Source organism: Girardinichthys multiradiatus, chromosome 6 (assembly GCF_021462225.1).
Source record: "Girardinichthys multiradiatus isolate DD_20200921_A chromosome 6, DD_fGirMul_XY1, whole genome shotgun sequence".
In the NCBI taxonomy this organism is placed as follows: Eukaryota; Metazoa; Chordata; class Actinopteri; order Cyprinodontiformes; family Goodeidae; genus Girardinichthys; species Girardinichthys multiradiatus.
This window is the reverse complement of record NC_061799.1, coordinates 42,161,628-42,178,685: the sequence shown is the minus strand read 5'-3', so window position 1 is coordinate 42,178,685 and position 17,058 is coordinate 42,161,628. Positions and strand designations below refer to the sequence as shown.

At 36.9% G+C, this 17,058-nt stretch overlaps 1 protein-coding gene and 2 long non-coding RNA genes across 6 annotated transcripts; 1 reads left to right on the top strand and 2 right to left on the bottom strand.

Moving 5' to 3' along the window:
- The first annotated feature begins 325 nt into the window (after positions 1–325).
- On the top strand, positions 326–2,176 carry LOC124869657. The gene is made up of 2 exons (XR_007038637.1): positions 326–1,508; positions 1,831–2,176. It is a non-coding gene; the product is annotated as an uncharacterized LOC124869657 (long non-coding RNA).
- On the bottom strand, positions 1,993–8,286 carry LOC124869652 (tripartite motif-containing protein 16-like). Of its 4 annotated transcripts, none has more exons than XM_047367627.1 (4): positions 8,057–8,286; positions 6,661–6,726; positions 5,380–5,509; positions 1,993–4,186 (listed from the first exon to the last, which is right to left on the bottom strand). In XM_047367627.1, exon 4 carries the CDS (start codon positions 4,145–4,147, stop codon positions 2,483–2,485), a length of 1,665 nt encoding a protein of 554 aa, XP_047223583.1. In that variant the 5' UTR covers positions 4,148–4,186; positions 5,380–5,509; positions 6,661–6,726; positions 8,057–8,286; the 3' UTR covers positions 1,993–2,482. The 4 variants fall into 4 exon arrangements, with proteins under 4 accessions (XP_047223583.1, XP_047223582.1, XP_047223586.1 ...); XM_047367626.1 differs by having other exon boundaries at positions 8,067–8,286; XM_047367630.1 differs by lacking the exon at positions 6,661–6,726 and having other exon boundaries at positions 8,067–8,286.
- A 923-nt stretch (positions 8,287–9,209) lies between these two features.
- Positions 9,210–10,703, bottom strand: LOC124869658. Its single transcript, XR_007038638.1, has 2 exons — positions 10,074–10,703; positions 9,210–10,001 (listed from the first exon to the last, which is right to left on the bottom strand). It is a non-coding gene; the product is annotated as an uncharacterized LOC124869658 (long non-coding RNA).
- Positions 10,704–17,058: the final 6,355 nt, after the last annotated feature.

Genomic DNA, 17,058 nt, shown 5'->3' with positions numbered 1-17,058 from the left:
TTTACATAACCTCTGAAAGTTACTCTGCCATATCTTTCATATTTGTCTGGTATGTTTGGTTGTTCATCTGCCAAAAATAAGACATTTTTTAAAATCTATCATCATTTTCTGGGATTTTGTTACACACACCTATTTCTATTATTTAATTTATTTTCAGTCTTGGCCCTGGTATGTAAGTCGTATTACATAAAAGACTAAAACCTTAACTGAAACTAATAAGAACTTAAATAAAACTAATAAAAACTTAACTGAAACTGAGCATTTTCAAAAAACAAAAACTAAACTAGCAAACAAACACTAAAAACTAATTAAAACTAAAATAGAATGAAAATCAGAGGTCAAAATTAAATAAAAACTAATGAAATATTTAAAAGTATTTGAACCATGGTCGTTACATCTTATCTCTATAAAAGCAACCTGTGTTTCTCTGGACGGCATCAGGTGGTGGTTGGTTGTTTTGTGTTTTATTGTCAGCTGGAAGTCCAAGTTAACAAAGTTTCTCTACTCTCCTCTCCTATGGTTCCCAGTGTCTGGTTGGTAGTTTTAGGCTTTGGTTCAAGAGGCAACACAAGAGAAGCCCAGTTACTCCATCATATTTTTCACTTTAAGTTCACTGTGGGTCTTTAACAACTTAAGTTTAACAAAAATACTGAAATGAAAACACTTTGTAACTTGTTGGAAAGCAGAGATGGAGACTCTAGTTCAAGACTCCAACTCACCAGCAGCTTGTTAAATCCTTTTTGGTCTCCAGATGAAGCTCAGTCACACACTTCTTCCTGTTTATTACATTGTTGAAAGCTAAACTATCATTTTATGACACGTCTACAACATTTCTCCCAGGTTTAATCCACAATCTCCATCATGCTGACACACTGAGGAACTTCTCTTGATGACTTTTACCAGGATGATGGCGCCCTCTAGTGTTGAAGAAGAGTTTGTTAACATGAAACCCAACCTGTAACCCTGATGCTGCTCAGTGACAGGAGAAATGATGAGCTTCACTTCTTTAGCTGTTTTTCCTTGGAATGAGAGACGGAGAAACATGATCTTTATCTCACTGATCAAAAACAACCTAATCTCTTTGTAATTAACATGTTTTATTTCAACAAAGCCAGAAAGAAACATATATTTTCTGCTATGTTCTGGACATTAAAACTATTTTCTGATGTTTCACAGACTGTTATTCTTTTCTCAGTAGTTTTATTGTTTGTTCATCAAATCACAGAAAATACAGAAAATAAGAGGATAGAAGCTGATCTGAAGCTGCTCTCAAACATGTTATTAACTCATTGAAGTTTTCTGCCTCCATTTATTTGGTTTTGTCCAACGCTGCCAACATAGTTGAGAATATCCAATGAATCTTTAAAATGAGCGTCTCTGCTGCAGAAGCTGCTGCTTGTAGAGGTTTCTGTGTGCTTTGACAGGGTTTGCAGGGTTGTGTATCTGCATGGAGGTTTGCAGCACAGGAACAGGAGAACTTCCTCTCACCTTTCCTCTTCATCCTGCAGGTCAGCATCTAAACGGACTGAGCTTATATAATGTCATACTGACAACTCAAAGCTCTTTAACACTAGTTACATTCACCCATCCACACACACATCACACACTAACACAGATCTGACACTTTGACGTGTGGTGGAGGAAGCTGGAATCAAATATTTAGTCTGACTTTTAATATTTTTAACATAAATTATGAACTAAATCAGAATAAGTATGATGAGCCAATTATCTCTGGATAAAAATCACTAATTGAATTGATATTTGTTTGTATTGACAGGTGAACTGATCAGTTCCTGTAATAAATGCTTTCTTTCTGTAATCTCTCTGCAGCAGTGGTGGAAGCAGAGGATGTTCTTGATGAATGAAGGTGAAACCAAACATCTGATCTGATCCAGCATCACATGAGACACTCTGAAGGAAATGTTTCTGCTCTTTAGACGACAAAACTCACAATTTATTGTTAGAATGAAAAGAAAACTTTCCACATTTCTCTGGAATCAAGTTGTTTTATTGAAGAAATCCAAAGAGACAGAACAGCAGACATATATTTTTCTGATCTAAATCTAAAGGATTCAGAAGAAAACAGCATCAGTTCTAAGTTGATGTTAGTTTCAGTTTTCTTCTTTGGATCACAATAAAGAAACCAGAAGCAAGTTCAGTTCACTTCAATCTCAACTGATTTAAACAAGAACAACATTTGTTCTGCAGAACAGTGGAAGAGAAACCAGAAGATCCAAATACATCAATACAAATATGAAACCAGAACCATTAGAGCCCAGAGAAGTTTAGATTTTCATGTGGAGAAATATTTCTATGTCAAATAAGAATGAAAGAAAACATCAGCAGTGAAATCCTTTCTGGTTCCTGGAACACAGACACAGAGAACTACATTTAAACAAGAACAATGAAGAAGAACAGAACAGCAGAGCAGAGACATCAGAACCATGAACCCTGATCAACAATCAGAAACAAGACAGAACATCTATTTGGGTTTACACAACTCTGCAGAACCTCCGCCCCAGTTAACCAGAACTCCAGCATGTAGCGGCTGAGTGAATGTGGTCTGGACTCTGTGGAGGAGAGTCATGGTTTCAGAGACGCTGTAGAAGGACAGAAGACCTGCTCTGTGATCCAGGTACACTCCTACTCTGGAGGAACCAGGACCTGAGATGGAGGTCCAGATCTTGTTGTGACCAAATTTATAACCTTCTTGGGAACATTTTAATGACCAAGATTTGTCATTAAATCCAAATCTACATTCATTCCCACTTCCTGCTCTGCTGATGTTCTTGTATGCGACTGCTACAGAAACTCCTCCTCTCCTCTCCACCTCCCAGTAACAACGTCCAGTCAGACTCTCTCTACTCAGAACCTGAGAATAATCAGTGAATCTGTCTGGATGACTAGAATAAGACTGATGTTGACCCATCATTGTCACCTTCCTGTTCTCCTCTGATAGTAACAGTCGTCTGTTTGCTGTGTTTGGATCCAGTGTGATTTCACATGAATATTTTAAGAATCCAGCTCTGCTCTTTGGTTCTGGTTCTGACAGTAAAACCTCCACCTCAGTGAGGGTCAGTGAGATGTTTGTCCATGTGTCTCTCAGGATGTCCTGTAGTTTATCTCTGAGCTCTGACACAGCTGCTGTCACATCCTCAAAGTATCTCAGAGGACGGATATTGATGCTGGATGAGTGTGTAGACTCACTGAGTGCTGACAGTGAGGGGTAGTTGTGGAGAAACTGGTTGTGATCTTCTGTGTTTGAGAGCTGCTTCAGCTCAGCGTCTTTCCTCTTCAGCTCAGTGATCTCCTGCTCCAGCTTCTCCTGAAGCTCTTTGACTCGACTCACTTCAGTTTCCTGCTGGGATCTGATCTGCTGCTTCACATCAGAGCTTCTTTTCTGGATGAGACGGATCAGCTCAGTGAAGATCTTCTCACTGTCCTCCACTGTTTTATCAGCAGAGTGATTGATGGCCTCCACCTCCTGTTGAAGCAGCTTCACATCTTTCTCTCTGTCCTGGATTCTCTGCTGGATTTCTTCTCGTCTCACCTCCAGCTCTCTCTGCCTCTCAGTCCTTTCTGCTGCAGCTGAGACTGTGTCGTGACCTTTATGTTCATCCACAGAGCAGAGATAACAGATACACTTCTGATCAGTACGACAGAACATCTTCATCACCTCATCATGACGAGAGCAGATGTTCTCCTGGAGGTTCTTGGAGGGCTCCACCAGCTTGTGTTTCTTAAATGTAGCTGAATCATAATGAGGCTGAAGATGTTTCTCACAGTAAGAGGCCAGACAGACTAAACAGGACTTGATGGCTTTCAGTTTTCTTCCAGTGCAGAAATCACAGGCCACATCTTCAGGTCCAGCATAGCAGTGATCAGCAGGAGCAGCTTGGAGTCCAGTCTTCTTCAGCTGCTCCACTAAAGCTGCTAACATGGTGTTCTTCTGGAGGACAGGCCTCGGTGTGAAGGTCTGCCTGCACTGAGGACAGTGGTAGCTTTTCTTCTCCTCCTTCTCATCCCAGAAGCTTCTAATACAGTTCATACAGTAACTGTGTCCACAGGGAATAGCCACTGGATCCTTCAGTAGATCCAGACAGATCGAACAGGAGAAGGTTTCTCGGTCCAGCTGATTCTGCTCCATTTCTCCTCTCAGTCTCAGTGACTGTGAGAGTTTCACTTCCTGAAAACAGAAACAACTTTGAGCTCTGATCTATGAATCACGTGTCAGTGCAGAGAGGCTGCAGCCAATCAGCTTTCACCTTCAGGGAGCGTTGGCTACACCCAGCTTTAAGCTGCAGATCTGAAGGGGAGGGAACAAGGAAATCTGGGGACATACAGGAGCCGCTGCGTTTAAATGCAGGAGTCTGTTTCACTGAAGTAGAATAGAGCAGTCCTGGATAAGAACAGGTAGCTGGGATTCAGCAGTCCTCATCAGCAGAACTTAGTTGGTTTTGGTGAACTACAATCATGTCTGAAGAGGAGCACCTAAGTCAGGTCAGGTTGAAGTAATCCTGCCAAGGTCTGACCTAAAAGCTATCTTTATGGATTTGAATGGGGACTACAGTTCATGAGAACTAAGCATAGAAAAGGAAACATGATTGAAATGTAATGACTGGACCCAGTGCCCAGTGGCATCCTGTCACGGTACCAAGCTGGAATTCACTGAGCTCCTGAGAGCGACCCATTCTTTCACAGATGTTTATAGAAGCCGTCTGCAGGTCTAGGTGTTGGGTTTTTTGTTCTCTATTTAAGCTGTAGAAACATCTCAAGGATGATCAGTGGAAACAGAAAACACTTCAGCTCAATTTTGAGCTTCATGGCAAAGGCTGTAAATACTTACGTAAATGTGATTTCTTAGTTTTCTATTTGTAATAAATTTGCAACAATCTCAATCAAACTTAGTTCACATTGTCATAATGGGGTATTGTGTGGAGAGTTTTGAGGAAACAGATGAATTTGATACCGTTTGGAATAAAGCTGTTACATAACTAAATGTGGAAAAAGTGCAGCGCTGTGAATACTTTCAGGATGCTCTAGTGTCCACTTGTATGACATGTTATCTGTGTAGAAATGCAGCTGTTCTGTTTCTGGCCTCAGAGGTTTGTTAGAGAACATGAGAGAACAAACAGCATCATGAAGACCAAGGAACACAGCAGACGGGTCATGGAGAAAGTTCTGGAGAAGTTTAAAGCAGAGTTAGCTTCTAAAACAACATCTCAGGCTTGCATATAGTAGAGCTCCATGTTCATGTCCATGTAGAAAGAAACATCAGAACATAGTTATATGTATTATTGATGTCATTTTCATGTAACAGCTCATTGATGTCAGTTAACTATTTACAAGTACACACTAATTAACACACAGAGTACATACTTGAACACCTGCATTGGTTTGGGTTTTCTTTCCATGCGCTCATGTGCATCTTTGTTGTCGCCCGAGTCTAATTCAGACGTCTCACATGTTAGAGATTTCTTCAAAAACTGCCAGGCTGCCATGAAGTCATCTGAAAGAGGACAATATGTGTCAAGTCTTTTTAAACCAACGCTGATCCGACTTGATGGGATCGAGAAGGAAGTAGACAGGGTTCAACTCTTCTTATCATCCTTTATTACTTTAATTCAAGATGAGGTTTGCAACAGCAGATTTATCAGCAGCATCAGCAGGTTGAAAACCTTGCAAGGAAACAAAGCTAAATTTGTTCTAAATTGAATCTCAATGAAGAAATATTCATTACAATCAATGAAACCAAAACCTGAACTATCTGCCGGCTAAATCTCCCATTAACATTTTATACAGCAAAATAATGCTTTAACCCATTTAACCCATATGTTGAAACAAAATCACTATTAGAATGAACCAAACAACTTACAGCAGCATCAAATCAACACAGACTTCACCAGGCCTATTAAATACACACAGCCTATTGTGCACTACAAACACCTCTGACCATAAACCCAACTTAAATTTAAAGAACTTCTCCAAAGTTCTAAGCAGTTTAATAAATGTACTTTGCTAGAACTAAGGTTCTTACTCACCGGTGCATGTCTACACTTCTCTCCAGCATTGATTCAAACAAAGGATGCAGACCTGCTTTTAAAACCCAATCAGTGCCATAAGCCACATGTGCTGCCCCCTGCTGTCTGAACCAGGTAAATAAAATGGATCAAGAATAATTCAACAGTTTTAGGCAGTTCTGCCATTTGACACAACAATATGCTCGTCACATAAAGTTAAGGAGCACTGACTTTTGGAGCAATGTATATTTTACAAACATGTATTAGCTGCTTTTACTCATGTTTAAAATGTCATGAACAGTTCTACTCATTTATAGGATTATTATAAACCATATCACATTACACAGCAGAATTTAAATATCAGGCTAGTGGAAGAGATACTATTGGTATTTTTTAAATACACCAGTATATATTAATTTGGTCACACCCAGTAACCCTATTTGGTAAAGATTTTTTAAATCTTTTTGTTTTTAGAATTGAATAGTTGTACACAATAATTTGTTTGTTTATTTGATAGAGACAAATATATATATACATTTAACATGTCATATACTGTAGCATTTGTAGCTGTAGCTAATTTTTATTGTTTTATTCATTTCTCTAGATTATTTTCCTTGTGTGTGTATGTATATGTCTTTACCTCATCAAGTGTGTATAGGCTGCTCTCCTCCCTGACACTTTCACTCTGTTGGGATGGTGATTCAGCCTTGGCAGCAGATATGAGTAGAGACATTAGGTTCAAATTTAGGGGAATTTCCATATAAAAAGCTGCATTAAAATAAACAATATACCTCCAGATAATTGTGGTTTAACAGGTAAGTAAACACAGGTAAAAATGTAATGTACTATGTGTGGTTGATTCTCAAGTAAACAATGGTCTCTAAACTAGGTTTAGTAAAGGTTAGCTAACATCATCTGAGTCACTAATAAGTTGATTTTTTGCATCCTGCACATAAGTGAACATATTCTGTAGCTTTATTAACTGTTAAACAGTAAATGCATTTGAAATGTTAAAATGTACTTAAATGTATTAAACATTCTCCTACATCATGTTTGATATCTATGTTTCAAACAGGTATATTACTTTGAATGTTTAAATTTCATTTAAGCTAAACAGAAAAATCTCACAAATATTAACGTATTGTGACTCAGATAAGCACAATTACATGTTCTTTATACTGAATAAGTAAAGCTTCTGTTTTACAAAATAAAAATAATAAGACTATAGACTAATTTAAATGACAGAATAATAGACTGAGAAACATAGAGAAGTACACATTTACTCTACATCTAGTGTCTCATTTTATATATTATCCAACAATACCCACACAAAAGAATAAAACTGACTTCAATATAATCCTGATAAATCAACAAGACAGCAGAGCAGCATTTAGCTCACAGGCTTTAACCCTCTGAGGTCAAAGGTATATATGGTAGTTTTTGACTGGTTTAGATTTGACCTTTCCCAGTAAAAAAACAGCTGACTCAGGGAAACCAGTTCAAAACAGAGCACCAGTGCCTGCTGCACATTCATTCTGCGCATCATCCTTTATATACAAAACAAAAACCACTAAATTAATGCACATAAATTATAAATTGAATGTCACAGATCGCTCCAATATCAAAACTTTCCGTCCATGTCGCCATCTCACTGTTTTTCCCGCTTCTCAATTCCCGCCGCCACTCCGTTCCCGCTTCACATTCTCAGAATACCCAGTTTTCAACATTTCTCATTTGTTCAGAAAAAAAAGTTGATTTTTGCATAACTCAGATTTTTCCTTGGCCTATTAACACAATTTAAGAAATGTTGTGTAGTTTATAATCTGCTCTTTAAACACAAGATGAAAGTGAGACTCCCTAGTTGTCTCAAATCAAACATGTTAGAAAGACCTAACTTACTTCTCTCAAATGGCTACTGAGCCCCACCTGGGCCTAGGCTAGTCCACACATGATAACGATGTTTTTACAGCTAAACTGTCCTGAATACGTTGTCCTAAAAAATGTAACAAGCTAGAAAAATAATGTTATCACATTACAGCCACTTACCTGACTAGCATCCTCCTCCCGGTCACGTTGTCCTCCAGACGTTAACACGACAGCTGATGATGATGTTGCTCCAGAAGAAAATATGTTTCAGTTTTTCACATTTGGACGCATCTGTTTGTAGGACGAGCCTCTTCTTGTCTCTTAATTTTTGTGCTCCTCCCTAACGTTTCTTCTCCATTTTCTGGCTGCTAAGTCGTTGTCTTCTTGTTCTGTTAATTTACGGTTGGCAAACAACGATTTGGTGCATTACCGCCACCGACTGGTATGGAGGCGAACTACATGAATTAGTATTATTTTCTTCTTTGGCCGCAACGGCCCACTGATTTATGGAGGACCGATCCTGACAAAATTAAAAATAAAAGCAGAAATATATATATTTTGTTTTTCCTTTTCCTTACACATGCGTTTTCATCAAGAAATGTAAATGTTTTGTCATGGAGGTATCTATACACACCATTTTTGATATTGTTGAATTTACAGTGTGGGATCAAACATAATGCATGTGCTTGTTTGGCTTTCATACAGATGGCCAAGATGATGGTGATACAGGGGTATTAAAAGCTCAGTAGGAAGAGTAGTTGTCTTGCAATCAGAAGGTTGTGGGTTCAATTCCAGCTTCCTCCTGACATATGTCAATGTGCCTCTGGGCAAGGCACTTAACCTCAAGTTGCCTACCAATCTGCATATCGGTGTATGAATGTGTGAGCGTTAGTGAGTGTGATTGGGTGAATGTGGCTCTAGTGTAAAGGGTTTTGACTTGTCTGTATGACTGGAAAGGTACTATATAAATTCAGTCCATTTAAAAACTTTAAAAAAAACTCAGACAAGACATGGCAGAAGAAATTCTCAAAGGATCAGGTAATAAAAGATTAGTTTTTTTAAACCTTTATTTTGTAACTAATAGGTTATTTTATACTCTTTGTTTATTTCAAGATTCAAGGGATATGTCCTCCTCCTTCTGTGGAAATGGGGACCTGCTCCATCCTGTCATTGCTGCCCTTTGGGTGAGACAAAAAGGTTTAATAGATTCATTTCAATTTTAAATTAATAAACAATACGTTAACTGCAGTGCCTAACAATATTTTATTCTCTATGAGTTTCTTCATATTAAAAGTTTTACAAAAATAAACATGTTTATCCCCATGTTGTAGATACAGTGTGAAACCTGTGAGCGATGGTTCCACACTGAATGCATTGACATGACACCCCTTGGTACTGTGTGTTGTGCAATAACTAGAGAGTCTCTTGGTAACGTTTGCTGACTGTAACCAAATACTGAATTATTTATGCTTGATAGTGTGGGAAATAAAATTTGTTAAAACTCAAAGATGTAATGTTGAGTGATTTCAGGTTATGACACACTGCAAACAGTAAAGGGAAAGTTAATTATTTGGTTGTAATACAGATTTATTAAAAGAGCATGTCTGCATATATAAAGGCAATGTTATGTTTATTAAAAAGATTCAAGATGATGCTCTCCCTGTGTGCTATGAGTTTGATGGCACTACAACATGCTAAAGTGAAGTTATTGACCATGTTTTACTGAATATTTGGCTATTTAGGTGTCTTTGGGAAATTCCTTTTTTTTTTTTGTATTAATTTCCAATCCAAGAAATGTAGAATGAAAAACGTCAGATCACATACAATGATTTCAATGACAATACACCTCTCCTTGGCGACTTTATTGAATATTTCTCCATCATATATTTTCTGGAGTTGCAATTTGCAGACGGTCTCTGCGCATTAGAGGAGCAGCGATCTCTGCATAGAGGCCAATGCAAGTCTCGTTTTGAAGAAAAGATGATTGTAGCTCACTGTCTGCCTTGCTGTGGTTGCAGAGAGGTGTTGGTTTTCTAGAGGCAATGTTCCGCTGATGAGTTATTGATCCGGAAAAGCCGAAACTGTGAATATCTTTCTAACTTTACCGAAGTACCACTGAGAACAGAGAGGCGAGTTAGTGACTGAATAAAACTCATAGCTTGAATAGAGTTAAATAAAGCCACTAACCTTCTCAGCCTGGGAACGAGGTTCAGAATCCAGAAGAGGAAGTGATCCAGACAGTTTATGGGCCGGAACACGAGGTTGTCCTCAGACTGAATAAACCAGTGGCTAGGCTGAGGTAGTGATGTCACCTCTAACACCGAGGCTTCAAACAACGCTTCAAAAACTCTACAGGGTTGCTATGGTGAAGCAGTGGGGCGGAGCTTGCGTCATGAGACGTCACCGATGACGTGTGAACCACTTCACTGCTTCATTCAGACCGAGTCAGCTGACTGCTTCGAGTTGATTGGCGGAGTTTCAAACATCTGGCGCGATTCAGTGTATTTAAGATGCTCTCAAGCCCCGGTTCACATCCCTGTTCAACACGTTTTATACGTTACAAACAGATCTTGTTTTTGGATATTCTGAGATTTGCTGGATTATTCTGTCATGGAGCAACCATCTAGGAAGCGTTCCCAAGTGTGGGAATATTTCGATTTGATGCCACCTAACAAGGTAATGTACATTCAAAGTGTTTATTAAAAGGTCTATAGCCTATACTATGCAGTAGTGTTATAGTCATGGTATCATGTTATGCAAGAGGTGCAGTAACGGGTTGTTATCTTGGTTTTACAGGTGCAGTGTTTGCTTTGCCCGCAGCTGCTGACGTATAATAATAATAATAATACGTCATCAATGCTGAGGCATTATAGAGACAAACACAAGAAAACTCAGCCTCCTGCCACCAATCAAGGTCAGCATAACATAAATATACATGCAGAATTAGAAAGAATGACAGTTAAATGTTTGTTAGTTAAAATGAAGTTACTTTTCTTTATTTATTTTAGGATCCAGGAAGCAACTTCATAGTGAAGGACTTCCAGCCTTTCATTGTATTCACACCTAAAGCATCCAGCCAAACAGTTCCTTGTTAAACCAGCCTCCTCTGTTCCCTGTGAAAGAGGATTTTCCAAAGCTGAAGAAATTGTCTCCAAAAAAAAAAAAAGAAACAGTTTGAGCCCTTCTACTGTGCAGAAATTACTTTTCTTGAATAAAAACACCTGAAGTAACACAAGCATCCTCTTTATTACACCAAGTACAATGTCCAAAAACACTCAGTACAACAAGCACACTCCCAAAGTAAATATCAGAATCAGCTTTATTACCAGGTTACAACAAACAAGGAATTTGACACTTTGCTCTCTGGGTTTTTTTTTTTTTTTTGCATTATAAGATATATTCTGCATATATCTTTATGTCCATAAAAACATATACAATATACACATATACAAGGTGGAATTGGGACTTTGGTACTCTATTAAATGTTCATCAGAGAAACAGCCTGGGGGAGGAAACTGTCTCTGTGGCGGCTGGTTTTAGTGAACATCGCTCTGTAACGACGGCCTGAAGGTAAAACTCTGAACAGTTTATGTGCAGGATGTGTGGGGTCTGCAGAGATTTTTGCAGCTCTTTTCCTGACCCTAGACCTGTATAAGTCCTGGATGGATATGAATGACAAATCAAAGATTTTCACTTCATTTATTTTTTTTAGTCATTTATTTAAAATGGGACAGTGGAATTTCATAAAACAAATGATAATTCAAGTTTAAGAAGCCAGAATTAGCCTGATGGCTTTTTTTCATCTGTAATCCCTTACAGTTTACATTGTTTATAAATTATAATTTTTTCATGAGTTAATTACTCAGAATCTTTACTGGGTTACTAAAAACACATATGTACAACACGCATCTATACATACATAAGTGCTATTATTTACACAAGAGGTGCATCACATTCGCAGGGCTTCATTTGGTGCAACAATCACTGCTGCCACTAGATGTCACCCAAGGGAACTGAATGAAGCTTCGGGTAGTGAACCACTTTATGACACAATGGTTCAAAATGATTCTATGCATCAAAAAACCTCATTTTGACATCACTAAGGCTGGGATGTAAATCCATGGACAGAAACAGAGTCGAGTTCCAGGGCTAGAGGCGTCAGACAAGAGGCTGGCAGAGGCATGAAACCAGAAGCAGAAAACAGAGTCACAAACCAGGATCCAAACAGTCAGACAAGGGGCATGCAGGAGGGAATAATCTGTGAAAGGCAAGGTCAGAGAATGAGATCAGGCAGGAAAGAAGGCTGGACAATTACTCACAAAATGTTTTCAAAAATCTGGCACCATCTTCTTCTTCTTGTTGGTTTTATTGGCGGTTGGCAACAAACTTTTAGTAGCATTACCGCCACTTACTGGTATGGACTGTGGTTCGTATCGGTCTATCTATTTATATATATATATATTTAATTCTACAAATTAAATAAATAAATATATCTTACCTATATGTATATATATATATATAGACATACTTACACATTACATTGTATTCTACCCATCTATATCCTCCATACTTTCACAATTTTATCTACTATATCAAATTCTATGAAATAATTTTGTTTTCTTTAAAAAACGAATCACTATTTGTACATGTTTACTCCCTAAATTCTTCCTCAAAATATCTAATAAATTAACCTTTTCCTTAATACCTTCAAACTCTCTTCTCATATATCTTCTTTCTCTTTCATATTTATGACATTCTAATATAACATGTTCTATTGTTTCATATTTTCCACAGTAATCACATTTACCAGTATCATGCTTTTGAATTTTAAAAAGTGTATAATTAAGTCCTGTATGCCCAAATCTCAACCTTGTTATCACTCTTTCCTCCTTTCTATTTCGTCTTCCATTTCTTCTTTCTCCTACTATCTTCTGAATTTTATAAAACCATATTCCTGTTTTTCCTTCATTGGTTATATTTTAAACTTAATAATGCAGAGCTTGAATCTGAGCAAATGACTGTTTTTAATGGTTTTATGTCTTCTACCCATTGTAAAGCTAATAATATAGCCAATATTTCTCCTGTGTATACTGATAAGCCGTCTGTAATTCGTTTTCCTATTTTTAGATTGAATTCTGGTACTACAAAAGCTATTCCTACTTTTCCATTTATTTTTGATGCATCTGTATATATTTGAATATATCTATAATAATTATTTAAATGTATCTATACTGAATAACTATCTACTATGGAAGATTTATCTTGCTTCTTTTCCATTATTGACATATCTACTGTTGCTTCTGGTAGAATCCATGGTGGTATAATTGATATTAATGATGTTTGACTAATTTCTAAATCAATCATTTTAAATTATTTTACTTTATTTTCAATTGTCCATCCAAAACTCTTCATTTCTTTCTTTTCTTTTTCCCAACATGGATTTAAAATTTCCCAAATTGGATGATCCAAGTTATTACCTTGTAAATTTAACCAATAATTTATTTCTAGTTTTATTCTTCTTAACTCTAACGGCATTTCTCCCATTTCTATTTCTATTGCTGCTGTTGGTGTAGTTTTAAATGCTCCAGTACATAATCTTAATGCCTGATGTTGGATAATATCTAATTTAACCAGATGTGTTTTAGCTGCTGAACCGTAAACTATACAACCAAAGTCTATGTTAGATCTTATCATTCCTGTATAAATCTGTTTTAGTGATTTCCTATCTGCTCCCCAGTCACTGCCAGCCAAGCATCTCATAATATTTAAAATGTTCTTACATTTATCAACAACTTTTTGAATATGTATATTCCATTTTAGTTTTTCATCAAACCATAATCCTAAAAAATTTATATACTTTACTTGCTCTAATTCTTGGTTATATAATAAAAATTTTATTTCCTTGTTTATTTTTTTCTTATTAAATATCATTACTTTGGTTTTTTCAACTGAAAACTTAAATCCCCATTGTAACGCCCATTTCTCTATTTCAGTAATAACCTCTTGTAATTTCTTTACAATGAAATCTACATTTTTTCCTCTTTTCCAAACAGCTCCATCGTCTGCAAAGAGTGAACATCCCATTACTTTTCCAATATCTTTAAATACATCATTTATCATAATTGAAAACAATAACGGACTTATAATACTCCCCTGTGGAGTTCCATTTTCTACTATATATTTTCCTGAGATCACTTCCCCAAATCTAACTTGTATTTTCCTATTTGTTAAAAAGTATTTGATCCATTTAAATATTTTCCCTTTAATGCCCAGTATTTGTAATTTAATTAATAATCCTTCCACCCACATCATATCATATGCTTTTTCTATATCAAAAAATACTGCCACTACACTTTCTTTATTTACCTGTGCTCTTCTAATTTCATGCTCTAAGCATAGCATTGGATCATTAGTACTCCTCCCTTTTCTGAAACCACTTTGATACTTTGACATATATCCTTTATTATTTAAATAATATACTAGTCTACTATTAATCATTTTTTCCATTATTTTACATAGATTTGATGTTAAGGCTATTGGTCTATAATTTCCTGGATTTGATTTATCTTTTCCTGGTTTAGCTATTGGTACTATAATTGATTCCTTCCAGCTCAGTGGTAATTTTCCCTCCTCCCATATTTTATTATATAATTGTAATATTATATCTTTCGATTTTCCACCAAGTTGCCTTATCATTCTGTACCAAATTTGATCTTTACCTGGTGCTGTATTTTTTTGTCTTCCTAAGTGCATAATTTAATTCAGCTTTTGTAAATTCAACATTTAACAGATTATTTGTTTCTTCATCATTCTGTAATACATCTTTATATATAACTTTTGTATTTTCTCTTCCTTTTCTTCCCTCTTCACTAATATTATTTGAACTGTTAATTTTACTAAATATTCTTGCCAATATTTCAACTTTATCTTCATCTTTTACTATATTTATATGATTTATTTTTAATATAGGATATTCAAACTCTCTCTTTATGCCATTCATTCTTTTAATTATTTTCCAAATGTTTTCTATTTTTGTTTCTTTCCCTATTGTGCTACAGAAATGTCTCCAATATTCTCTTTTTACCTTCTTAATAGTTCTCCTTACTATTGCTTGCTTTCTTTTATAATCAATTAAATTCTTATAAATTGGATTTCCTTTTAGTACCTTAAATGCTTTATTTCTTAACTTTCTTGCTTCTTTACATTCATTTGTCCACCATGGTACCATTTTCTTATTACTTTTACACCCTGCTTTCTTTATAGAATTATCTGCTGCTTCCATGATTACCTTACAAACTTTTAAATTTACATCATTTATATCCATTCTCATATCTACTTTCTCTAAGTTTATTTGACTCAAGTATCTAAATTTAGTCCAGCCTGCCTTATTAAAATTTAGTTTTTATTGACATTTGTATTCTTATTATTTAAAGTTAATCCTACTCTTATTGTAATGGGATAATGATCACTACCTATTGTTGATTTTTTATCAATGCCCCACTCACAACTACCAGCTAAACCATTTGAAACCATTGTTAAATCAATAACTGATTCCATCCCTGTTCTTACATTGATTCTTGTTCCCCTCCCATCATTAATACATACTAGATTTTTTATTTCCATTAATTCTTCTATAACTTGTCCATTTTTATCATTACAATTACTCCACAATCTGGCACCATCTGCCTGTCAGAGGCCTGTATATAACTGCAGCTCCACAGGTGTGTGGCATGAGGTTGATTACGCTACAGCGCAGCAGCAGACAGGTGAAGCAGATGAGTTGATTGCATGGATGAGAGCAGAGCAGAGCAGGCAGACGGGCCAGAATCATAACACAAGGAGGTTTATATAGCAGAAGCCAGAGAAGAAGATAATGCAGTTGTGTACTAAGGGTCAGGGGGTCAGGCAGCCACCACCCCAGGGCGCTGCTGCAGCTGCGACAGCCCTGAACCCTTAGCACCAGTGGAACAGATAATCCACGACTTGTGGTGTTGTGGGAAAATGTTGGAAGAGAGTTTAGATAGAGAGCAGATCGTACCATCATTAACTAGACTAAACAGAAAATAGAAGAACCAATCATTGAGTACAAAATAACAATGGTAGAAGTGTTTAAAAGGAATAGTGGACTGCAACATGATAATACTGATGACCTTTTCAACAGCAGTTAAAAAATGCCCTCCAGGCAAATGCTTCACCTGAGATTCATAACTGGGTCACAAAACATAACATTGATCTACCCACCTGCTCGGTTAGAAGTTGGCAGAACTGGGCAATGCTTGCTGAGAAGGTGGTCAGTGGAAAGAAAAAACAACCCCCTACTGATACCTTCTATGCTGAAGATGACATATTTTATGCAGGACCAGTAAGTAGGGGGAGGGGTAGAATCAGAGTTTGTGGGGGAGTTTGTGCTCTCCTGAACGAGACCTGCTGCACCTACATCCCTGATGAGACCAACGGCGAAGACGGACACAGAGTGAGCGATGCTATACGCCAGTTAAATGAAATGAAAAGGGGTATGCAGCAGGATGTCCATCCCAGCAGATGAAGCCTTTTTTGTGGCTTACTTCAGGACCGTGGTGGCAACTGCTTTTGAAAATCATGACCCCTGTCATCGCTGTGTTATTGTTGTTCTGCCTTTTTACTCTGTGCGTTGTTCCCTGTATTAGAGCAATGATATTAAGGATGGTTGGAGGAATTGTTGGTACAATGTTGTCCCAACATTACCAACTTCTGGACAAGGACCAGAACTATGATGACATTTTGGAAGAGAAGTCACTAAACTTAACAATAGTTTAATGTTTAATGAGGTTTATGCATAAAGCTTTTTGGAAGTGTATACATGGATGTGATATTAAACTAATCAATAATAAACAGGAGGGAATTGTTGGAAAAATGTATGTAAGTTATCATTGTTTAGTTTAAATCATGTTTATGTCTGAAGTTCTACTATAGTTAAGATGATTCCTATGATTGTTTTTTAGTGTGAAAAAACAATCACTGAGCTTCTTTCTTCCATCTTCATGATTCAGATGTTTGAACTGAATGTTGGGCCACGCCTTTCACACCATCAGTCTCTCTCACTGAGCATCGGCCGTCTGGGACCTTGAAGCCTTGAGAAACTGAGGCTGCTTGGTGTTAACAGTGTTCTGTGTGCTCCATGTAGAACAACAAA

Coding starts and splice junctions, on each gene's coding strand:
- LOC124869652 (XM_047367627.1), bottom strand. CDS start 4,147: ATGGAGCAGAATCAGCTGGACCGAGAAACCTTCTCCTGTTCGATCTGT.